This window comes from Penicillium vulpinum (genome assembly GCF_028829585.1).
Source record: "Penicillium vulpinum strain IBT 29486 chromosome Unknown utg000002l_segment0_segment0, whole genome shotgun sequence".
Lineage (NCBI taxonomy): Eukaryota > Fungi > Ascomycota > Eurotiomycetes > Eurotiales > Aspergillaceae > Penicillium > Penicillium vulpinum.
In genome coordinates this window covers 1,246,557-1,270,604 of record NW_026643242.1, presented here as the reverse complement: position 1 = coordinate 1,270,604, position 24,048 = coordinate 1,246,557, and the positions used below count along the sequence as shown (strand labels likewise).

General features: G+C 47.2%; 9 protein-coding genes across 9 annotated transcripts; 5 read left to right on the top strand and 4 right to left on the bottom strand.

Moving 5' to 3' along the window:
• Positions 1–1,097: 1,097 nt before the first annotated feature.
• On the top strand, positions 1,098–1,637 carry N7479_003564 (uncharacterized protein; the record flags this gene model as incomplete). The annotated part of the gene is made up of 1 exon (XM_057251261.1): positions 1,098–1,637. The coding sequence occupies one exon, from the start codon at positions 1,098–1,100 to the stop codon at positions 1,635–1,637; it is 540 nt and encodes a 179-aa protein (XP_057110586.1).
• Positions 1,638–3,749: 2,112 nt separating this feature from the next.
• On the top strand, positions 3,750–5,090 carry N7479_003563 (NAD(P)H-dependent flavin oxidoreductase; the record flags this gene model as incomplete). Its single annotated transcript, XM_057251260.1, has 4 exons — positions 3,750–3,762; positions 3,902–4,163; positions 4,239–4,740; positions 4,800–5,090. 4 exons carry the CDS (start codon positions 3,750–3,752, stop codon positions 5,088–5,090), a joined length of 1,068 nt encoding a protein of 355 aa, XP_057110585.1.
• A 4,057-nt stretch (positions 5,091–9,147) lies between these two features.
• Positions 9,148–11,005, top strand: N7479_003562 (putative PB1 domain protein; the record flags this gene model as incomplete). Its single annotated transcript, XM_057251259.1, has 4 exons — positions 9,148–9,321; positions 9,376–9,711; positions 9,763–10,914; positions 10,976–11,005. The coding sequence occupies 4 exons, from the start codon at positions 9,148–9,150 to the stop codon at positions 11,003–11,005; spliced, it is 1,692 nt and encodes a 563-aa protein (XP_057110584.1).
• Positions 11,006–11,502: 497 nt separating this feature from the next.
• N7479_003561 (uncharacterized protein) lies at positions 11,503–11,856 on the bottom strand (the record flags this gene model as incomplete). The annotated part of the gene is made up of 1 exon (XM_057251258.1): positions 11,503–11,856. One exon carries the CDS (start codon positions 11,854–11,856, stop codon positions 11,503–11,505), a length of 354 nt encoding a protein of 117 aa, XP_057110583.1.
• A 542-nt stretch (positions 11,857–12,398) lies between these two features.
• N7479_003560 (PhzF family phenazine biosynthesis protein) lies at positions 12,399–13,451 on the bottom strand (the record flags this gene model as incomplete). Its single annotated transcript, XM_057251257.1, has 1 exon — positions 12,399–13,451. One exon carries the CDS (start codon positions 13,449–13,451, stop codon positions 12,399–12,401), a length of 1,053 nt encoding a protein of 350 aa, XP_057110582.1.
• Positions 13,452–13,751: 300 nt separating this feature from the next.
• Positions 13,752–15,046, top strand: N7479_003559 (uncharacterized protein; the record flags this gene model as incomplete). The annotated part of the gene is made up of 3 exons (XM_057251256.1): positions 13,752–13,871; positions 13,948–14,744; positions 14,806–15,046. The coding sequence occupies 3 exons, from the start codon at positions 13,752–13,754 to the stop codon at positions 15,044–15,046; spliced, it is 1,158 nt and encodes a 385-aa protein (XP_057110581.1).
• Positions 15,047–15,587: 541 nt separating this feature from the next.
• Positions 15,588–17,105, bottom strand: N7479_003558 (aspartate aminotransferase; the record flags this gene model as incomplete). The annotated part of the gene is made up of 4 exons (XM_057251255.1): positions 15,588–15,689; positions 15,779–16,621; positions 16,685–16,822; positions 16,875–17,105. The coding sequence occupies 4 exons, from the start codon at positions 17,103–17,105 to the stop codon at positions 15,588–15,590; spliced, it is 1,314 nt and encodes a 437-aa protein (XP_057110580.1).
• A 1,663-nt stretch (positions 17,106–18,768) lies between these two features.
• Positions 18,769–20,494, bottom strand: N7479_003557 (RING-H2 finger protein; the record flags this gene model as incomplete). The annotated part of the gene is made up of 4 exons (XM_057251254.1): positions 18,769–19,195; positions 19,279–19,825; positions 19,882–20,263; positions 20,312–20,494. The coding sequence occupies 4 exons, from the start codon at positions 20,492–20,494 to the stop codon at positions 18,769–18,771; spliced, it is 1,539 nt and encodes a 512-aa protein (XP_057110579.1).
• A 1,333-nt stretch (positions 20,495–21,827) lies between these two features.
• On the top strand, positions 21,828–24,012 carry N7479_003556 (uncharacterized protein; the record flags this gene model as incomplete). Its single annotated transcript, XM_057251253.1, has 5 exons — positions 21,828–22,078; positions 22,161–22,479; positions 22,533–22,699; positions 22,742–23,118; positions 23,177–24,012. Coding segments are annotated over 5 exons (1,950 nt in total), but the record flags the coding sequence as incomplete, so codon positions are not given.
• Between the last annotated feature and the right edge of the window lie 36 nt (positions 24,013–24,048).

Sequence of the window (24,048 nt, the reverse complement as noted above, 5' to 3'; positions counted from 1 at the left end):
AGTACAAATACGTATGGAAATGGAGAATAATTCCTCTTTCCTTGCCATCAAGTACGTATAACCTTTGACCCTATCATAATTATAGAGAGTATCGCCTGCATGTCCTTAATCATTTCACCCTGGCTTAACTAAGACACCCTGTTGCTTTATGGCTCTGGCTGATCGGACCAAGATTTTCCTCTCATTGAGATTGCCAGTCGCTGGCCAAGAATAGGTGGAGTAGAAGACTTGTAGGAGCAGATTTGGACCCTCGAATCTGATAGAATCCGGCTGTGGGCAAATAATATGATTGTCCAACTACCAAAAGAAAAAGAAGATAAAATGTATATGTTGGTGAGGTATTATTCGAGTTGATAGCATCCCGAGCTCATATTAATCATGATTTTGATCGACTGCTTTAGTTGTAGATTTTTCTCTTACATGCCCAAGTAAAATGTTGCCACAGAAAGGCTGACGTATAATACGAGTATGCCCAGGTGCCCGGGCAGCTACGGACCCGGTTGAACAACCTGGAAGAAGCCACAAAGAACTGATGTCATCCATTATCTTTTCTTTAAGATGTATTGTGGATGGACAAAAAATTGTTTTATTCGAGAACCAAACTCATCGATTGATCGGATCGAACTGAAATTTTAACAATCGAAATTCTAGAAATGCTAGTTCCACTCGCAAGCCGATGACGAGGTCTGACGAGGTGTTCGAGACCGGATGTGGAAAACTCAGCCGCATAGTTTTGATTGGCTTTTCTTCTGAATAGTTAACCTTAATGGACTGAGCCTCCATATCTATACCCACATTTATACCCACATATATATATCCACATCTATAACAATTTGTAGCTTATCCGTTCTTCACACCTTTTGGTTTTGTGACTTCCATGCTCATCCGAACTCCACCGACCATTATAAAAAAATGAACATCCGCAGAAATGGTGTTGGTTTTTTTCTTTCTTTCTTCAAACACATTCATTGAACTTCAAGATCACTCTTTTTCTAGAAGTCATACCCACTCATTAGAGGTATATCCTCCATTACTACTATTACACAGAAGCACTTGTGTATAACCACTGTCATTCCATCAATCTACAATCTTCCATCATGACTTTCAACGTCAAAGTCTTCCTTACCGGCCTTCTCGCTGCCACCGCAGCCGCCCTCCCCCACATGGCTCGATCCAACCAATCCGGTGCCGTTGAGACCCGCGATTCCAGTGGCGGCGGCGCTCTCCAGATCGTGAACAACATGGGCACCGACCTCTACGTCTGGACCACCTCGTCCGACCCCGGCGAGATGAAGACACTCAGCAGCGGTGGCGACTACAGCGAGAAGTGGACCACCAACGACAACGGTGGTGGTATCTCTATCAAGATCTCTACCAGTCAGGACAAGGATAGCGTTCTTCAGTTCGAATATACCCAGGATGGCGATACTCTCTACTGGGATATGTCCTCCATTGATCTTGATGAGACTTCCGATTTCGTCAAGTCTGGCTTCACTGTGGAGCCCAGCGACCCAAGCTGCAAGTCCGTTTCTTGCGCCCCTGGCGACGTGAACTGCAAAGATGCTTATCAGTTGCCCGATGACGTGAACACCTACTCCTGTTCGCTGGACGCCGGTTTCACTCTGACTCTTGGATAAGCATCTCTATAAGCATCTCTCGTTTTTCACTTCCTTTCTTTCTTGATACCGGCTGGACCGATGGATTTTTGTCTTTTTGTTTCTTATGATTTGCAGAACATTACTACCTCCTTGTGCTAACTATCGTTACATCTTGGATATGTATATTACTATCTCCTTGTGACTGTCGTTACATCTTGGATATGTATATTACTATCTCCTTGTGACTGTCGTTACATCTTGGATATGTATATTACTATCTCCTTGTGTTAACTGTCGTTACATCTTGGATATGTATATTACTATCTCCTTGTGTTAACTGTCGTTACATCTTGGATATGTATATTACTACCTCCTTGTGTTAACTTCGTTACATCTTGGATATGTATATTACTACCTCCTTGTGTTAACTATCGTTGCATCTTGGATATGTATATAGCCTTCTGCAGAAGTGTTGATGTTTATTATTTAGCAGTGAGCTAGCTTGCTTACCAAGTGTCACTGGCAAAATACATTCTGGAATGTGTTGAAAGAAAAACATACCCTGACTATCTAGGCGTAGGTATGATTTTGATGTTAAGTTTCTCACTGTTGTCATGCATCTATCAAGACTTAATATACGTGTCTATGAATTGCGGGGAGGTAAATTTATATTTAATGAAATCAAGCGACCTGTGAAGCTCCTTGACGTAATTTTCACTGAGCTGCTCTCTCCGCCTTAGGCATATACTATCTCTAGGATTAATCTATTCTCGAGGTATGTGTCCGACTTGGGCTTCCAGAGTTAGTTTCGCACTGGTTTCAAGAACGTCTCGACACCGTCTATCTCTCAGGGTTGAAGCTATTCTAACCACGCAAATGCCTCTTCGTATTGATATTGAGCCTTCCCTTAGGTTCACTTCTACAATACCATTAAATTCTTTCGAAGGGTATGGCCAACTTCACAACTGAAAGGCCAACGTGCTACTCAATTCAATTGGCATCAAACTTCTGACCATCTACGTACCTTGGAGTCCACCCTGTGGAAGTGAAATAGCTACATATTTTAGACTAGTACATATATGGATCGAAATGGGATGATGGGTGCCTTGAGGGATCTGACAGCAATACTGTAGAGGGCTTCTCACTCTTTCTTTCTCTCCCCTACCACAGTATCAATCTTATATGTGCAGAGTTACTGGCAGGTTTCACTGACACATGGTAGTGTTTGTATCACAAACGCTACAAGGTTCCCTCTTCGAGGAAAAGAGCTTTTCATACTCTGATTGCGCTTACAATTGCAACAGAGCCTAGAGAGGAGATATTTCGAGCAGAGGTACTACGTACTGATCATTACCACAGTCGAAATCACCCGACTAGAAGGCGGAGAGGGTGTATCATGACTTACCTATTCCAACAGGTACATTAGAGCATACACTACTATATATCCATCACTAATATATAGTTACCTATACTTAGTTATAGTTATCAAAATACTTTTGCGGATGAAACTCCGAGTTATTGAGGTCCTCTCCACGGGGCAAAGCTCAATATGAAGGAAGACTCAGCCTTTTGATTTTCGAAAGTGGATATAGACATCATTTTCAGAATTATGGCTGCCGACCATGTAGGAGATTCAATAGAAAGCAAATGCCGAAAAAAGTCCGAGGGTATGTACTAGGTAGGGGCTTTAAACCCTTTTCGGTAGTCTTTTTAGATGCCTTTATTGGTGTTGAATTTACTCCGTGGAAAGGTACGTATAATTAGCTGCAAAATATAGAATATGTAGGGCGAAAAAGCTGTATAATGTGCAAATCGACCATTCCACATAAAAAGAAGTAATATAAAAAGATTTTTCCATCTGTACATGTGACAAATAATAGAAGTCATGAGCGAAATGTGCACCTTGGACTTCACGTGAGATTTTGCCAAGTATGTGCCTCAGGTGTCAGCCCCTAAACCCCGCGTCAGGGGCCAACCTCGTGGTAATGTTATGACTAATCTCGGTCACTGGGGTCGTGGACCGAGGCTCATAGATCATTGCGAGTCTGAACCACCGAGGCTACTTTGCTTTATAGGTTGGTCGTACCCCATCTGCACCTCCTCTTCCCCAGGTTTTCCCTTTCCCATACATTTCCTCCACAAATATTCAAAATGGCTTCTCCTCGTAAGTGATTCTCCCCTTTGTTTACTTTGCTCGTGCGCAGATGCCTTTTTTCATGTGATCTCTCCATTCCTGTATGGCCGACGCTTTTACACGTGAGCCTATGGCCTCAATGTTGATATTAACCATGATTGCCAAACAGAACAAATCCGTACCCCGGTCACTGATCTGCTTAAGATCAACCACCCCATCCTGCTGGCAGGTATGAATGTGGCTGCGGGTCCCAAGCTGGCTGCCGCTGTCACCAACGCCGGTGGTCTTGGAGTGATCGGTGGTGTTGGTTACACCCCTGAGATGCTCCGTGAACAAGTCGCTGAGCTTAAGAGCTACCTGAACGATAAGAGCGCTCCCTTCGGTGTCGACCTTCTCCTCCCCCAGGTTGGCGGCAGCGCCCGCAAGACCAAGTAAGAACCTTCGTTCGGTGTGGTACATTTTCCATTGTGAACACATTGCTAATTACGTTTTGTTTCGGTAAATAGTTATGACTATACCAAGGGCAAGCTCGGTGAACTCGTCGATATTATCATCCAAGAAAAGGCTAGCCTTTTCGTCTCCGCCGTCGGTGTACCCCCCAAGGCTGTTGTCGACAAGCTCCACAGTGCCGGCATCCTCTGCATGAACATGATCGGCCACCCCAAGCACGTCCAGAAGGCCCTGGATGTTGGCATTGATATCATCTGCGCCCAGGGTGGTGAGGGCGGTGGCCACACTGGTGATGTCCCCACCACTATCCTCATCCCCGCCGTTGCCAAGTTGCTTGAGGGCAAGAAGAGCCCTCTGACCGGCCAGCCCGTGCAGCTCATCGCAGCCGGTGGTTTGTACAGCGGTAGATCTGTTGCTGCTGCTCTGATGCTCGGTGCCTCTGCTGTCTGGATCGGTACCCGTTTCATTCTGTCTGATGAGGCCGGTGCCCCCGTCGCTCACCAGGAGGCTGTCCGTACTTCCAACTTTGAGGACAACATCCGTACCATTATCTTCACTGTATGTATCCCGTGACTATGTTGTTGCCAATATGTTCAGGTTGCTAACAGACGATATAGGGTCGTCCCCTCCGCGTTCGCAAGAACCCTTACATCGTCAACTGGGAGGAAAACCGCCACGAGGAGATCAAGGAGCTCACCTCCAAGGGTATCATCCCCGTCGAGCACGATATGGAGAACCTGCCCGATGATGCCGATGAGGATGCTCTGGACAATGCCCGTCCCTTCCTGATGGGCAAGGTTGCCGCCGTTGTCAACGAGAAGAAGCCTGCCAAGGCTATCGTTGATGAGCTCGTTGGAGATGCCGCTATTCTGCTTCAGCAGGGCAGCAAGATGGTTGCTAAGCTGTAAATAAACTATTCCCTGCACATTTTCATCTCTATAGTCATCTTGAGCGTTAAAATAATCAAACTCGACTGGTGATATCCTCGGTCGAATTTTGGAGCTTGGCTGGATTTTGTTCGATGTCTAATGTAGTTAGCGCTCGGTGTATAGTCTGGCCCTAAAGTACCAAGGAAATATGGAAATACGGAATTACCCCCTCCTACATCCGAGGACTTGTCCCTAGTCCAAAAAAAAGCTCTTAAGCGCCTGGGTGGGGTTCTTGATCACCAACCATATTCCACGTGGAGATCACATCCCTAACCTCTGCTAGCGGTATTAGCTACATATGTAGTTAATTTCCGATATAAATAGATTGTCCATGCTTGCTTTTCTCATAAAAGCAGACGTTACTTCTTGTGATGTATCCTCGTGTGCCATATATCGACGTGCTGCTCGGTTTCCTTGCTTGATTAGATTAGCACATGAAGATAAGCAAAAGGGTTTCTCATATTGAGAAGCTTGGTATAGCCCATATTAATTGGGATATTTATCAAAATGCACCTCAGGTTGTTCTATCACTGTTAAAGAGCTGGATATGAATGTGATTGGAAGTGGCTGAAACACATCTATGTGGATGTATGATAGACTTTAAGTGATATCTCCGCAGAAGAGCTTGCAAGCTTTTCCATCTTCCTTGCACGGACTGCCACTGGAGATATGACCTGTTGTCCACTGCGAGCTGGCAAGAGGTACGAGGCGTTCGTTCTAGAGCGATGACTTGGACAAACAGCCAAGGCACAACACGCCACCTTTATTGCGTTTTCGATGGGTATACGAGGATAAAACACGGCCGCCATCGTATATCTGGGCATGCTTGATCCGATGTAGTCGACACGTGCATAAGTACACAAAGTACGGAGTACACACATAAAATTGTGGTCCATCCACGATGGATATGTGACAGCCCTGATGCTTGTGGCCACATCAGGCTTAGCCTCAGAGAATTCTCCGAGTCATGTAACGGCCTATAAGCCTAAATGGGAAGGGATGGGAAGAGGTTAACCTTGGAAGTATCAAAGTCAGTGTTAGTAATTCATAAGATGCCCGGGTGCTCGATAGCCAGAAGCTCCTCAGCTCCACAATACCATTTAATTCATTTAACTAACAATATCTCCCAGTCTTATTCGCGCTTAGGACCCCCAGACTTCGTGCGCCAGGTCGCGTTCCGCGGTTCGGACCCTTTATCTTTTTTTATTATTCTTTTCTTGTTGGTTGGAGCGTAAATATATGCTCAAAATAGATTCAAATCTTATTTATACGTAGTGTTGGCACATAATTTCAGTCGATTTGGGAATGATCTTGGGCCCAAGCTTGTCGAGATCTTCCTTGACTATATGATTTTGCTGGATTTCATGATCCAAAAATATCTCTATCAACATTTTTTACGTTTCACTAATAGATATGGCTTGCTCTGTACATACATAGCTGGTATCACTAACAATCCATACTTGTTCTAGACCACCTCTCTAGGTCACCTACATGGGTGAAGCCTCATGACCGCAAGTTGCAGTGATGTTTGCTATTCCCCTACTTGATTCGTTCGATTTTTTTGAATCCCTTGTTCCCCCCGCTTGGGCTACAATATAAAACAGGGTGGTAGACCCTTGAGCAAAAGGACGTCGTTGATGGCTAATGATGATTGGTATGACGATCTGGGGGCGTTCACTAGATGGTACAGAGCGACCATCCGTGACTTGAGTTTTTCAACTCGCCGTTGTTTCTTTATATCTAAATTTTGTACACCTAGATATCTTTCAATTGGCCATTAACTCCTGCACATGATTGCTTAACAGGAGACCGAAACGTTTGCTGCATCCCGGAGCATCCCAACCCCTGCCGCTGCTTATCCACCCAATGATGGATTGTTCTTACGATATGCAGATCGAACCTGAGAACACTACACTCACCGAATTCTTTGTGGTTCCACGTGATGAGTTATTTCCTCTACATGTTGCATGCCGCTGTGCCGCCTTGCAGGCCCCGTACGCTGATCGCGTACTACAGTAGGATTCTGCCCTATGATTCATGACTATATCAGGGTCTAGAGTGCGCTGATCTCTTTAGCTACGGGATTGAGCTATCGAAATTGGAAGATGCTTGCAAATCTTCGGACTGAACTGGAAACTGCACCGCGATATAAATATCCTTCCTGGCATTTGAGTAAGCCTTTCGGCGGTGCGGGTCTGAGAGCCCTACGGAGTAGAGAGACCAACATAGCTAGATTGTTATGCTTGATCCGTCGATCATTATGCCTAGTACTCTTTTGTTCGGTTGTTCGGTATGCGCCAAATAATGGTCTCTTGTCCAACGGTTTATCTCTTGGAATGTCTGGTGGGCGGATCGGGCCGGCTCCATAGTGAAACATGGGAAGTGAACAATTAGGTAACATCCAGAGTTCCAAGGTTAGTTTAGGTAGACTGTAGCTGTAGGTAAATTGGATGTTGAAAGTTGAAGGGATGTCCATAGACATCAATTGATCTAGAACCATTTCTTACTTTTGGGGTGTTGATATGGGCTGATTCGGTGGTATGTTGGGTTGGCCGTTCTTACCCGAGTAAATTACTGACTAGGGCTGGGCGAGAAGGCAATGGCAAGCCTAACATGCGTCACTTTCAGTCCAAGATACCAAGTATTTCACTTCAATGAGACAAGATGAGGACCAAATCAGTCTGTTGTAACATCTCAATTTTAACCTTGGAACATCCGAGGTCAAATTTCCAGGGTGAGCACTAAAACAGAAACGGAAAGGTCGGGGAGTGTATATATAGCCATGTGGAGGGAGCACCGGCCTCCAGGGACTTCAGGAGGATATCTCCAGGTCTATTGTACGGAGCAACTGCTCACTATCTCAGAGATTTCTGCTTCCTTTTCAGGAATTCCTAGCGAGATGTTGGGAATCGATACACTCGGGCCCTGTTCAACTCTAAATAAAGCACTGCAAGCGCCGTGGCGGGGAATGAATTGAGGTGACAGGGGGGCCCGAGGACCAATGAATCGTGAATTTTCCCACGCGATAGACCAGATTCAAAATCCCCAAGAGGAAATCACCCCGCACTGTCCAGATGTGGTCCATTCTATGTGATGAATCAGTATCCCAGTTCAAGAATAGAGTCAAAAAATAAAAGTTAAAATACTTGGGAAGTCAAAGCCCATAGAATATTGTCCGATTCCAAGGTGTTGGGGTCACCGATCACAATACGATGCCATGTAGAAAAAAAAATCTGCCCACTCACAGGCTCGGCGGCACTACGAAAATCCTTCTGTGAGATCCTATTGACCGAGAGGTGCATAATTACTGCAGCAAAGCGGGTTATTTTTGGTCCCATCACTCGCTTTTCTGTCGGTCTGAGTAGCCTTACCCAGTCTGTACATCTTTCCTCCCCCCTGCCCCTCCGTGCAGCCCCTCTGCAGGTTCTCTGAGATTTGGGCTTTTGTTTCTTTGCTTTTTTTTTTTTTTTTTTTTGATTTCCCACTTTTCTTTCATTCCCCCTATCCCCGCTAACGTGTGTGCAATCCTTCTGGGGTCCAAGTTGCTGGGTCGCCCCCTCATCTCCACTCTCCAACAATCAGAGGTTAAACCAATTACTTCCTCAATCGTATTTGACTCTTCTAAATTCTATAAATACATTTCAACTGATATCCAGCCTTCTCAGTATCGACATATCGCTTTACCTCACGGAATTACGGACTACTGACTCGAGTCTTTCTCCCCGCAGCTTCCGCCCCCATCAGACTTGTTCTTGGCCCCTTTTACCAACCCTAAGGTTTTCCCGTCACACCGACTGAGCCCTTGACCATTGATTATATTATACTTGTGCTTTCCCGGCTTTGCGCTGGTGAACCCCTGCGACAAACTGGCGGACATACACAAAATTATTATCGTGCCCTAGAGAGTTGGATGGAAAGTACTTCCAAAGTCTTTCCCCAATCTATATCATCTAGGCACAAGAAACCCAATAGTGGGCTGAATTCCGAGACAATGTCGCTCAAACAAGTAAATATATCGGATCCCAGGATATTAAGCATGCTGACATTTTTGTTGAAAAAGGAAATCGAAACATGGGTACAGGCCCTTGATGCCTATGACAATCAAGAATTCGAAGAGTCCCTGCGGTGCTTCGATCAGATTGCCGATACATCAAAGATCTTGTTCAACTGTGGAGTGATCTACGCAACGCTAGGCGAGCATCAAAAAGCAGTAAGTGGACCTCATGGGATGTTTTCCCCCGCCAGCTAACTGATTTTGGTACAGGTAGAATGCTACCAACGTGCTGTCGGTCTAGATCGGTATCTGGCAATTGCTTACTTCCAGCAAGGTGTATCTAACTTCTTGCTTGGGGATTTTGAAGAAGCATTGGCCAACTTTAATGACACTTTGCTGTATCTGCGAGGGAATACTTCCATCGACTATGAACAGTTAGGTCTTCTGTTCCGCCTCTTTTCATGCGAGGTTCTGTTCAACCGAGGTCTCTGTTATATCTACCTCCGGCAAATGAACCCAGGCATCCAGGACCTCGAGTATGCAGCCAAGGAAAAGGTTACCTCAGATCATGATGTGATTGACGATGCTATTCGCGAGAATGCAGATGTATGTGGACTTCAACTAATCTCCTACAACACAAACTAATCTAGATATTAGGGTTACACTGTCTTCTCAATTCCCGTGGGAGTTCTCTATCGTCCCAACGCAGCCAAAGTCAAGAATCTCAAGACAAAAGACTACCTAGGCAAAGCTCGACTAGTTGCTGCATCGGACCGCAATCAATCATCAGATCACCAATGGAACCCAATAGCAATTGACAAAGAAGCCCTCCAAAATCGTGAAGGAGTCTCCTTTGCCGCATCCCATTTGGTACGCCAAAATCTCAGCAGCCGCACTCGTCAACAATCCGAACCACCCCTGAACCGCAACGTATTCCCCCCAACACCACCACCAGACGACCGCTCAGTCAGCACAGCATCTGCATCAGGAAGCCAATCAGCACCCGGACACCACCGATCATCATCTCTCCGAGGCGCCCGCCCACCACGTCTAGACCTAGATCGAGCGGGTGCCAGCCTAGAGCGCCGACCCTCCCAACACGAACTTTCATCCACCGAGAAGCCACGGATAGGAACGACGCGAACAGCATCAGAGCCGCGTGGGCCATCATCACGACAAAACAACATGCGTGGATACTCACAGGAAAGCAGCAGCCGAAGCAGCTTACCCCGCGAGCAAACCGGTCACCGCAGAAACCTCAGCGACACAAACCCAAATCAGAACTTCTCGCCGGACCAAGACTACGGGCACACAGACCCATACTCGAGCCAGCGCAATCTAGCAAACACAGGCTGGGGTCGCGGGTCCCGCCACCAACCACCCCAATACATCGATGAAGAGGAGGAATATGCCAGTGATATATGCAATTCAACAAATCCCAACGACGGCGCTTTCGAGCTCGTCGCCGCTCCCCAGGCTGGTCCAAGCCAGTCAACCAAACAACGCCGTACTCGCTCCCCGGCACGATACTCCCGCCACACGAATCCGCGAAGACCCGATATTCAGAAATTTAGAACGAAAGTGCACGCTCCCGATGATACTAGGTATATCATGATTGGGCCGAAGATTGACTTTGGGGAATTCGAAAATCGCATTCGTGAAAAGTTCGGGTTCAAGCATGCTCTGAAAATGAAGGTGCAAGATGACGGAGACATGATTACCATGGTAGATCAGGAAGATCTGGATTTGCTGGTTAGTTCGGCGAAAGAGGTCGCTCGGCGGGAGGGAAGTGAGATGGGGAAGATCGAGGTGAGTCTATCTGCGATTTATCTTTTTTTTTTGAGTACATTTTCTCACTTTTATCCTTTAGATTTGGGTGGAAGAACGCACAATGATTTGATGCATGGCGACTGAATTCTATTCTCTGTTGATATTAGCATGGTGATTTTGTCTATACCCTGTTTTGCGTATTTAGCATGGAGATATGACCAATGTATGAGAAACATTAATTTAATTCTCTTTCAATCTAGCTGTACACGCAAGAGAAGCAGGTATATAGCAAGATCAACGAAACCAGAAAGAAATGAGTATAATACCTATGGCTGTAAGATGCAACCCTGATAAAACAGGCTAGCGAGATTTATTTTAGGTCCTTTTCCCCTCGCAAGGCCAATATTCACCGGCCAATCAAAAACCCAACACCAAGAGCCCCTGTCACAATTGGCGTGCGAACAAAGAAAATAAATTGACCTGCCTAACCATGTATGGCTATGGTGGCCCACGTTGCTCTGGAACTACCGAAGAACAACTTGCCAAGACTGGAAATAATCTACTAATACTCATTTTCCGCGGTGAGAAAAAGCATGTTCATTCTTGTACTCCGTACTATTGGTACATCTAAAATAGCATCGTTCGCTTAGCAGTACATGAGCTCAGCGAATGTCTTCGTTGGTTTCGCATATCGTGCTCGTTTTCCAACAGTATATTCTGCACACAGCGACTTCCACTAGGATTGTGCTTCATTCGGTCGTCATTGAGGATATTTGTGAGAGTTGCTTTGAGTTGGTGGTGGTAGTCGCGGATTTGGTCATTTGTGGCATCGGTGGCATTGCCAAAGCTCGACACTAGGGGCTCTTTTTGGCGAGGCATGGAGTATGAAGTGATTGACCGCGTGATAGACGGGGTCCAGTGTAGAGTGGGCAGCTCAGTAGAGGTTGCTGCTGGATGCTTGTTTTGAGGTGGACGTGCCATTTTTGAATATGAATCTGATGGATAATTGTTAGATTTGATGACTGTTAAAAAGGGAGTGTGAAGGCCCTTTTAAGTAAGAGTTATATCGCATTGTGTCACGAAGTGACGTCTGGCCGACATATCTGAAACCTGGCTGATTCCTTGTCCGCCATGGAACGATACGTTTAACGTTATACGTATGGACAGGGTAGTTTCCGCCAATCGCAAGCTGGGTTGTGTTTGTCCTTTGTCTAGAACTTCAGATCCTTGTCAAGGCACGTAGCTATGACCTGTCAAGTGCGATGCTAAACCACTAGCGTGTAGGTTTGTCGCCACTCGCGAACTTGTACAAGGATAGGCTGTATCGAGGTCTAGTTTTGTAACTACAACTCCCCGAGCCTGGTTATCCTTGATTTTATATTTTGAATCAACTCAAGGCTCCAAAATTAACCAGGCAGGTAATACGTTGGCACAGGTTAATGTGTTGGATTTGTTTCAATTCAGACTTGTATAAGGCGCTGGTCAGATGTTCATAACAATATCACCCCGTGTCTCTCCAGTATCTACCAAGTATCGTCCTCTGTGGTCTTTGTCTCCTCAGTCTCTTCTTCCTCAGTCTCTTCTTTCTCGGTCTCCTCTTTTTCAGTCTCTTCTTTCTCAGTCTTCTCTTTCTCGGTTTCCTCTTTCTTGGTCTCCTCTTTCTTGGTCTCCTCTTTCTCGATCTCTTCCTTCTCAGTCTCAAACTCGGCGGTACCTCCAATCCAAGTGCCGACGAGCTCATCCCCCCTCCTCCTAAACCTCACGTTAGTCTCACAAGAACGGCCCTCGCTCGAACCCTGCCTAATCTTGATTTTCGGATCAGCATGTTTGATAAAACAATTCAGCAGCAGCACAAAAGCCAAGGCACTCGCAGTATCCTCCCAATATCCCGCATGTCTAGGGACCTGCCTCGCTTCATACACATGCTGTCTGCGATCGACGATAGCATACACATACAACGCAGTGCTTTTAACCTTGTTACAAAGCTTCTTGACACGACGGTGCTCCAGCTCCAAAGAATTCAATGTTTCAACCGAGTTGACCGCAAGCAGCGTCTTCACTTTGTGTGTGCCAACATTCTGGATTGGCAATCCAGGTTCCATGTCGTCTCTCGAAATATCCAAATCAGACAGTATGGCTTTGGCGTGTTCAGGACTCACATCACTAAGGAAGGCAGGTTTCGGGTGGAAGAATTCAACCCAGATGCTATCCTCTGCGCTGTCAGTATTGTCTGTAATTTTCTTGATTCTTGCTTCAATATGACCGCCCTTGGTTATCATACGGACGTCGTCCCGCGGCATCATTCCAAGCTTTGATAGTAGCCACACTGTTCCGATCATTGCATGGCTGCACATATCTACTTCGTAGTATGGAGCCGAGAAGCGGATCTCGTAGTCGAGATAGTCTGCGCCTGCCGGTGCAGGGAAGACGAACCCACTTATGTGGTTGTGTCTTGCGGCAATTTCTTGCATTTCTTGATCAGACATGCCCTTTGCATTTGGCACGACTGAAGCAGTATCAAAACCGCCTGGAAATGGAGGGGAGACTCGCAGGAGATGGACTTTGGCTTCCTCCATTGTAGATAGATGTGATGTAGGTTCAGTGGTTAGATGGGTTAGTTCTGTGTAGATGCAATACCACTAGAGAAGTGATAAGTTGCATGATGAAAAGCAAGAAAAGCAAATGCCAAAAACAGTTTTATATAGTTGGTGACATTCCTGATCCCATCTTTGTTCCAAGTACGTACTACCCGTATGTATAAACAAAATGCGGGGTGCGGGATAGACCACCTATGCAGTGACGTTGAATGTTGATCGACAAGTGTACAGTTGTATAGCAACAACGCTACACACATTTCAGACCATGCCACTCCCACAATGACCGACCTAACACCCACTCTCAACAAGCTGCTTTCAAAGCAAGACTCATCTCTCCCTCAAACCAGGAAACCCTGCACAGAAACCCCCGATGAGTTCCTAAAGGAAGCATACCGAATCGTAAGCCACTCCGCACTCACACCCACTATACCTAAACCCAGCAAAACAAGAAGCAAACCTAACCAAAACCGCTTAGAACTCACACATCCACTCCCTCCTCCAATACCTCCAATCAATCCGGCACGCCTACCTCTCAACAACACAACCACAACCACAACGCCGTAACCAAACCACAAGAACACCCACTCCAAACCCCAAAAATGCACCCGCAACACCAACCACACAAACAATCCTCACAGACCCCGAACGCGACGCAGTCGACACCTCAACAGCCCTCCTCCTCCGCGACCTAGCAACCTCAATCGCAAACCTCTCCTCCGCCGAATCCCTCCGCCAAGAAACCTCCTCCACCCTCCTGCACAAGAAATACGGCCACTCCGCCGCCGGCGCCCTCCTGTGGCGCTGGGCAGGCGGAAGCGGTGCACTAGACAGTTCCAACGTCGACGAGGGCAAATCCGCCGAGCAGCTGCGCGCAGAGGAGATTGCGCGCTCGATAGCCACGGTCCGCGAGAGCGTGCTTTGGTTCCTGAGGCGCGGGCTGGAGAGCGCTGTCAGTGTGCAGCGTCGGATGGTCGAGAAGAGGATTGAGAGGGTGCGGGAAAAGGAGAAGAGTGTGCTTTATAAGGTTGCTGCGGGGAAGGCTGCTGCTGGGAGTGGGAGTGCGGGCCGGAAGGGGTCTGTTTCTGTGGAGAGGGCTGGAGTTGCGGGGGCGGGCTCGTTCGATCCTGCTTTCCAGGCGCCTGATGCGACGGTTCTGAGTGAGGCGGATACGGCGCGGATCGAGGCGCAGCTTTCGCCGGAGCAGTTGCAGCTTTTTGCGGAGGAGAATGATACTATGCTTAGGCATTATGAGGATACGTTGGGGAAGGTCCAGTAGGTTTCTTTTTTGGGATTGATTTTGTTGGAGACGTGAGGCTAATACAGGTTCTTTTAGAAACGCCGAGAAATCTCTCCTTGAGATCTCCTCTTTGCAGGAAACGCTGGTCTCTCACCTCGCTACGCAGGAGGAGCATATTTCCCAGCTTGTCTCGGACGTGGATACGACGCAGACGAATGTCGGACAGGGAAATCGTGAGCTGAAGCGTGCTACTGAGCGACGGAGTACGGCTCAGGCTGTGTTCTGGGGTACTGTCGGGTTGTGTACCTGGCTTGTGGTTTGGGATTTGGTCTTTTAGTCCCGATACACTGAACAGGTTTTTATTCCAGAAGCTTTATGGAAAGTGTTTCTATATCCAGATGCCATTATGTCTATTTCATTGGAATATAGCATATTATCTAAGCTCTCCTGCTCAATTACGATGTGGTGGCTGTTGTATCTGGCTGTTGGGCTGTATAATTCTTACAGACCTTACAATTGACAGTCCAGTCTTGCCAAATCGAAATTTTATATCCCATACGAACGAGGAGGATACTGCATAGACCATTGAACAAAATGATCACTAGTAGTTTAAATGCCACACTGCTATATCTATAATTTGCATGTGATGCATGTGATATTTAATACAACCCCAAACCCAAAGGTCCACGGGTGTGTCCAAAGGAATTAGAAACGCGAAATCAAGACCGAAGTCCCAGAGTATGGTAAATTGATGCATTAATGAAAGTCCTTCCGAACTTCCCAAGGAGAAAAAAAGATTTCTTCAAAAAGCAAATAAAACGCCAAACCAAGCCTCGAGTGTCTCCACTCTATGTCGAGACCGGGGTATCAGATAGGTATCACAACTTAGCAGACTCACGAACAACACTATCAACCGCCTCAGCGAAGTAGTCAATGTTATTCGTGTTCAAGCCGGCCATTGAGATACGGCCGTTCTTTGTCTGTTAGGAAAAAAGAAAGTCAGCAACCACAATTCCAAACGAGGTATATCCAATACACCAGCTCCAAAGGAAAAAAAAAAAAAAAATACCATGTAGACATGCCACTTGGAGCGCAGCGTCATAACCTGCTCCTCAGACAGACCAGTGAAACTAAACATTCCAATCTGCGAAGTAATATGATCCCATGTACCAGGCGTACCACGCTGCTCAAGACGATCCCTCAATCCCTGTCTCATTTCCAAGATCCGTCCACTCATAGTACGCAGATCGGCCTCCCACTCCTTAAAGAGAACAGGATCATTAAGCACGCGACTAGCAATGCGCGCGCCGTAAGCAGGCGGGTTCGAGATCTCCGAGCGCTGCAGAATAGCCAGCTGGGAAGCGATGTGCGACGACGCAGCAGCGGCGTCTGGACCAGGCGCAGAAACGAAGTGGAAGGCGCCCGTGCGCTCACCGTACAGGCCGAAGTTCTTGGCGAAGGACTGTGCGACGCACAGCTCGAAGCCCTGCTCGACGAAGTAGCGGATGGCCCAGGAGTCACGGACCAGATCACCGGATGCAAAGCCCTGGTAGGCTGTGTCGAAGAAGGGGAAGTGGGAGCGGGCGCGCATGAGCTCGGCGATTTGCTTCCATTGGTCTTCGGTGGGGTCGACGCCTGTTGGGTTGTGGGCGCAGGCGTGCAGGAGGATTACGGAGCCTTGGGGGGCGGCTTCGAGAGCTGCGATCATGCCATCGAAGTCAAGGCCTTTGGTCTCGGCTGAGAAGTAAGGGTACTTGGCTAGGGTTAGGCCGACGTTTGAGAAGATTTGGTTGTGGTTTGCCCATGTTGGGTTGGAGAGGTAGATTGCGGGCTTTTGGGGGTGGAATTTGGAGAGGAAGAGGCCACCGAGGTGGACGGCACCGGTGCCGGAGATGGTTTGCAGAGAACAGATCTAGTGAGGGGTTAGTTGGGTATCCGCGCAGGGTACTTGGGGAAGGTACAAGGAGGTACGTACTCGCTTTTCAAGAATTGCCGGGCTGTCTGCGCCAACAATCAGTTTCTGGGCGGCGGAGGTGAACTCGGCGAGACCGCCAATGGAGAGATATTCGTGGTTGAGGGTGGGATCGTTGTGGATGGCGTCATCGGCCTGTAGCTGTGTTAGATGGATATATCGAGATAGGAGTATATAGATTTAGATATCATACCTTCCTGACGACAGGCAGAATCCAGGGCTTCGCGTTGTTATCACGGTAAGCACCGATGCCGAGATCAACTTTCTTATCGGAGGGGTCTTCGCGATAGGCCTTCATAAGTCCAAACAAAGGATCTTCGGGGGCGGCGGCCACGGAGGCCGCGGTGAATACTGAGGGATTGGAGGAACTCATGATGTGTGATGATAGAGAGGAAAGTCGCTCTCTTGCGGATTGAATGGACATGGTAAATTATATAAAAAAAATACAAAGGTACAACGTATGTTTTTCCCCGGAATCTGACACCGAAACGGGATATTCCTGCTTGCGTTCACCGGATGGAGGGATGGAGTGAGGGGGTGGAGTATCTTGTTTTTTCGTTGAAATTGGCGCACACTTTGAAGATAAACAGATATTCCAATGTTGCAAGCTTGGTACTTTTTTTTCTTCCTTTATATTTCATATCTTCAGGGTCTATATCCTCGGCGCAAAAGATACCGAGGGACGAACTTGCCGTATCATTCTCGTTTGAAGTTCACATGTTACTATAGTATCTAGAATAATTGGAATAGTCAAGCTATTGAGTTATTATTCTATCACCCAGATATAAAACCAGGATAAAACACCTGATCAAAATCTCCAATATATTCCCTGGGCACTTCTCCGACAGGCCACATCCGCCGACCAGAATAAACCATGTGTCATACAACACCGCCGAAAAAAGACGCAGTGTGGAGTCCCTTCTGGAAGAAAGGGCTATCATTGCATGAGGTCTCGGCTGTACTTTGTATAATTTCACTCGGCATGTAAGACATTATCAGTCCTCCGTAGTGCCGGTTGAGTTCTGCAACTGTGCGGAGACGACCTTCCTCTTCTCCGAATACTTGAACTGCTCCATATGGTATTCCGTACTCCGTACAACATGGGTACAGGTGTCATTCCCCCACACTTGTGAGGGGGACCTAAAATAAAGGAAGATCCCGGGACGTGGACTCCGGAGAAATGAAACGAAGCGGATTAGCAATTAGGGCGGACTTACTCCGATTTCTATTCCCCACAGAAAACAGATAATGTTGAAGAGTGTATTTTGCCGGAGTATCTATGTAAAGATTCTAGGTACTTTGTGAATATAATGATATGTATAACTATATAAAATCAAAAAGGTACTATGATATGATTCTATATCCCTCTCACATGACATCGAAACAGTCCACCCGTATATGATGTACACCCGGTGAAGGGTGAAACCAGATTTGTGTCAGCCGCTGATGTAATTGTCAGCCGATCCCCATGACTCGTGCCTGGATATCTTGGCATCATTATACAAAGTAAGTAACTACTTTCATGAGTTTTACCTTCCTAAGGCTTCCAAGACTTCATTTGAAAAAAAAAGAGGATCGGCTCTGATCTTGGTTCTTAAAGATAAAGCTGCATAATCCATGGTAAGGCCTGACCCGACACAGCCTCAACTATATTTTGACAGTGTCTCGTGAGTCGATGACGCGGATATCGAACTGAGTCTAGACCTCTCATCCTTGAACTACTCTTATCTAAAGTACACGAATGCATCCGACCCAAATGGATGTAAATTGAAATGTATGTGGCCTTAAATCCATGATATACAAAAAAAAAAAGTATATGCAGAGAAGGAAAAACAGATACAAATAAGTCACTTAGAAAAAAAACCAGTCTCTCTTTTCCTCCCCCGTTTGAAACAACGCCAATGCTCTTTCCAAATCCATCATATGAACAGAGGAACCAGAACCCATCAGAAAAGAAAAAAAAAAAAAAACGCCAGATAGCCTCCTACCGAGGACCTAAATTCATCGGAATCGTAAATCGAAAATATATGCAAAAACGTGAAAGGAGTGATATGTAAAGGAGTGAATCGATAATCATGCATCATGCATCATGCAGTAGACGGCGTGAGATGGGCGGCCGCTGGAGGCGCCGGGGAAGACGGAGCATTATCGGCATCAGGGGAAGTCTCAGTCTCGACTCCGTGAGCGTGTGTTCGGATGCGGAAGCGATCGCGTAGCCGGGTGGTCAGGCCACGCCGTGCTACCTCTTCGGGCGCGGAATCGCCTTGGTTTGCCTCGCGCACGCGTCGCAGTGCGGCGATGCGTTCCTCAACGGTGGCGTCGCGCATTCGTCGGGCGTTGAGGGGTCCGTGCAGGTAGTTGGTGAGACGGCGATGCGTGTGCCGGGCTTGCTGACGGGCTTGCTGCCGGGCATCTTCCGTTGTCAGGATTGCTGCGCCTTCTAGGTGTGGTTGGTCGGCATTTTCTTCGGTTCCCTCTGGGTTTTCGGCTTGCGGTGGATTGAGGTCGATGCGGCTGGGATATGGTTAGCTTAGGTTCATGTATGGGTGTTGATTTGTTATCGATATATCAAGATATCAATATCAAATAGAACATACCAAAGGGGACAGGTGCCGGACACATTCATCAACCATGGATCAATGCATTCCATGTGGAATTGGTGGTTACAGGGCAGTACACGTAGATCTTGGCCCTTGATAAAGTCATCTGTACAAATCGGACACGAGAAGTTCCCTGCATCGGGCATCTCGGTCTTGGCTTCGGGGGCTGTGGGGGTGGGGCGCTCATGATCGTCTGGGGTTGGCATTGGCATTTCAGATTCACGAGGCGTCGGTACCTCGGTGATGTTTTTGTCAGCCTGGGGCGCAGGGCGCTCATGGCTGGCATCCTCAGTACCCATGGTCATTTCGACGTCTCTTTTGGCGGCATCCACGTCATCGTTTTTGTCATCACCAAACTTGACCACTGGTATGGTATCTAACATGGCTCGAGCTATACCTCGAGCTCGGCTTTGTCGGACCCGGCCGGCAATCCGGCGAGGGCCGTATCGCTCTGGATGACGATGAGCCCGGACTGCACCTGTGATAATGATTCCTAGGAACAGTGCGGTGATGATGCCCGTGATACTGTACAGGATGATCATGGCTGGGGAGGGAAAGTCAATAGACCGAATAAGATAGAGAGGAATCGAGGATACGAACCAGTATTTGGACTGTCACCTGTGTCGGTGTTGCCATTGGCAGGAGATGAGAGTAACGACATTGAGATGATGCTGATAATTGCTGGTTGATCGAAAGCACGGAGCAATGCCGAATAGCCGGATGGGCTTGCGAAAGTGAAGATATTGGGAAAGTGTTCAGCGGTCTGTTCATCGGATGTAAAATTGCAGCCGATAGCTGTTTTGCTGTATAGCAGAATGGCAGCAGCGGATTGAGAAGAGGTGACGTATTCAATTGTCTCGTCAACTCGGATATTTCCGGTATACTCGTCCTCGTCGCAAGATATACAAGCGATTTGGTATGGTTTCAAGTCAAGGGAATTGCTTGGATTGACCTGAGTGACAAAGCCAGAGAAATTGAAAGACTGGGAAGATGTCAGCGATGGTCCCATGTAATAGAGAGCTTACAAGACCTTAAGTTGGGCAGTGGTCGACTGAATCAGCGACTTGGTTAGGGGGAAAAGCTTCTGGCCAGTCAGAGTGCTTCCCCGAATAAGGAAATCCGCGGGTGGACTTTGAACGGTAGTATTTGATGGCAACGATACTACATCTGCTTGGACTGAGAAGAACAAGAGGAAGAAAAGAAACAGCCCCATGACGGGAGACGGCGGAATAGAATAATGTGGGGGGTCACATTAGTCAAGTGGATGGAGCATTAGAAAAAGAGAAACCGGGAAAATCAGAAAAATGAGGGGAGAAGAGATGATCGGCCCTAATCTCCAGGGGATCAAAGCGGATTTGTATTATATTATAAATTGCATTGTTTATCTACTTTACTTTATATTTTTCCAGTTTGATATACAAAGATGTTATATATGATATATATATTATATATGTTATAATGATATAATGTTCTTATATCATGAATGCTACCCTAGTACTCCGTACTCCGGATTTTACTACATTTTCAATTGACGGATCCATCCTTGTAAGGTTATATAACCCCATGCAATTGACGATCACAACCCCAATAATTCATCACATATTAACGAACTAACACCTGGGCATCGCTGGACTTACCCGACTAATGAATGTTCATCGGTCTCGTATTCGGTCTAATCGCCCAACTTGCCCATTTCATGGAAATCCCGGACTTCCGTCTTTCTCGCCTCCACCCCTCTAGGCCCGAGACATTTAATCCGGTCATCCCCATGGTCTGACATACGCTCAATAAACTTCTTCACCTCTAGGATTATCGTTGTACCATTAACGCTCCCCCGCAGATATCTCTATAGTTGGATTGGACAACCGACGCACCCCATGTATTTTGACCCACAAAGGGAAAGAGAGAGACATACAGAGAGAGAGAAGGGGAAAAAAAAGCAAAGAAGAAGAGGGGGTGAGCTCTTGAATTGGACTAAAACCTTATCAAGTTCCTCTAATGTCTCTCCTGTCAACTCTTTATATCCTATAAGTTCATGTTATCTAGACCGAGAATGAAACCTGGAGACGCGAACACCCGGGGAGAGATGTTTTAAGTAAAGTTGTGTTCTCCGTTAACTCCCCGCTTTATTTAGTATACCCCAGGGTTGTTTTATAATATGATATGGGAAAACTATAATATACATATGTACATTCTGATACTTATATTGTACATACGCAGTATACCTATCCATATATATAAGTTAATAAAAATAAAATTGAAATTTCCCCAGTGGAGAGAGCTAGGGCCTCGGCTCTCATCGACCAGACCTATATTTTCTTCCAAAGTACTACAAAAAGTACAAAATGTATGTAATTCCGTACTAGTAGCACTTGTGGGAAAAAAACAAAAAAAAAAAAACGAAGCAAAAAGGAAAAATAAAAAGTGAAATAAACTCTCAGATAAGACCTGCTCTAGATCACCTTTAACATCGAAGAAAAAAAGATAGAGAAAAAAAAATATATAAAGGGTATTAATAGAATTCTCTCTCTCTTTCTCTTTTTAGCTTCGTCCCCCTCTCTCTGAGCGGCAAAACCCGCCCTTCACGTCAAAAGTTCAATTCTTCCTCTCCATCATTTCCTTCCATTCTTATCATCGGCATCAAAAAACTCCCATCTCTCGTTATTGGGATATGTCGTGAAGAAATAGGAAAAAAAAACTGCTTTGTCTTTATCAACTCTGTGGGCAGCATCATGCCCGAGACTGCCATCCCGAGCCGGGCCTGGCAACACCGCTTTGACGGGAAGCCAATCTCGTCGTAAGCCTCTCTTCATATAGAATGATGATCCATAGTCACCCTGTCAAGTGCCTCTCCCTTCTAACCCCCGTATTCCGTACAGGACCCCCGCCATCGCCGAACTCGATGTCGAACGGAACGAGTTGGCCCACACTTGGAAACGGTTTATCAGCCTCCTTCTACCCCAGGATCAGGTTCAATGGGAGGAACGACCACAGACAGTAATTGACGTGCAGACCTTGCTCGGCAATATCAAGACATTCTGGATGTCCCGCCCTCGACAACGGGTCTTTAGCGATTCCATGGACCTGTGCGATCGACTCCTTCCGACTATGGACACTCACGCGACCCTCCTTTCTTCCCTCCCAGACCCTATGGCATATACCCCCTTGTTCTACGGAGTCCTGCAATCAGTGATCAAGGTCCGTGGATGAATCTAGATACAGAGTTTCTCGCACTAACATATACGGGTTAGGCATCGTCGCATTACCCACGCGTAATGGAGGGCTTAGCTACTGCCCTGCTAAATATTCACGATGCTCTAGGTCTCCCTAGTGATCCTAGCCTAATCTCAAACGCCGTCCCACATATTACGAAAACCTACGCTCTAATTTTCTTCTTTCTGACCGAATTCATGGACTGGTATGTTCGGAGGTCCACATGCCAGTTACTGAACATGCATAGCCAGGATGTGTACTCGGAATTTCATCACTTAGTCCTCTATATACAACTGCAAGCACAGAACCTTCCGTGGCAACATGTCGCTATGGACGTCGATGAGGAGGAGGAGGACCCGTATAGTGCTCGGGCACTTTGGGAGGAATCCCGACTCAGCCAAGTAGGACGCCGGGAAACAGACCGTCGGATAGCGGCACAAAATACCATCACCCGTCGGCTCATCTGGGAAATCCAGCAAGATGCAGAGGAGCGTGTTCGGTATAGGGAGGGCAGAGATCGATTGTTGGCAGAGACATTGAGTTCTGTACGCGAGCAACTGGAGCCGGTCAACGAACAGAGCAGTGGCATCGTTTGCATGACCACACCTCCTGCTCCAAATATAGGTAGGGAGCTCATAACGGCATATTGTGACTGGATGCGCGATCTAACGCAGTTTGATAGATACATCCTCCTTTGAATGGTCCAGGGGAAACAAGCGCCGTCTCGGACGACTCGAGATTCAAAGTTCATCTAAGCATCTCCAGGACTTCTTCGATAGTGATGATCAAATTTGCGACTACGAACCCGAAGTCAAGGTCGTCGCCGAGGGTAGTATCGTTGCATCTCTACAACAATGGGCCACCAGTTCACGATCTCAGGCCCTAGCCGTGGGCGGGACTCAACCTACCGCTTCCCTCGACCCCGTGGCTCTAATTTCAGCCTGTTATGCCTCCTTCGCACGCCAAGCTCGATTGCCCGTCGTCTCTCACTTCTGCGCCCTTCCTGAACAGGAGGCCAAAGGCCTGAGTCTACAGGAGCAAGGCTTAATCGCCCTCACCTACAGTATAATCCGGCAATTAATCGATTGGCTTCCTCCCGTAGTCGACAGCGACGCTGTGCTGGATCTCAGCGCAGAGCGCTTCCGCCAACTAGACGGAACTCTCACCAGCTGGAAAGCCGCGCTATCATTAGTCGACACTCTCTTACAATCCGCCCCACCACTCCTGGTTTTTATAATCGACGGCCTAGACGCCATCCACAACACGTCCACGGACGGAGCCATCCGCGAGCTCGTCCGCGTACTGCTCACCCACACCCGGCGCCAACCCCAAGGCGGTCTGAACGGACAAGGCCCTACCCTCCTTATGAAGGTCCTCTTCACCGTTACCGGAAGACCGAGTGCGCTGCTCGAGACGATGTCTGAACACACCATCCTTGGTGAATCCAACAACAACCAACCCACGCCGTCCGAATCGGTCCTCACATCGGACCTCGGAGCGGTCATGATGAATGCATGAATTGCCACGGGTGCCTAGTGCCCAGTCACGCACCGT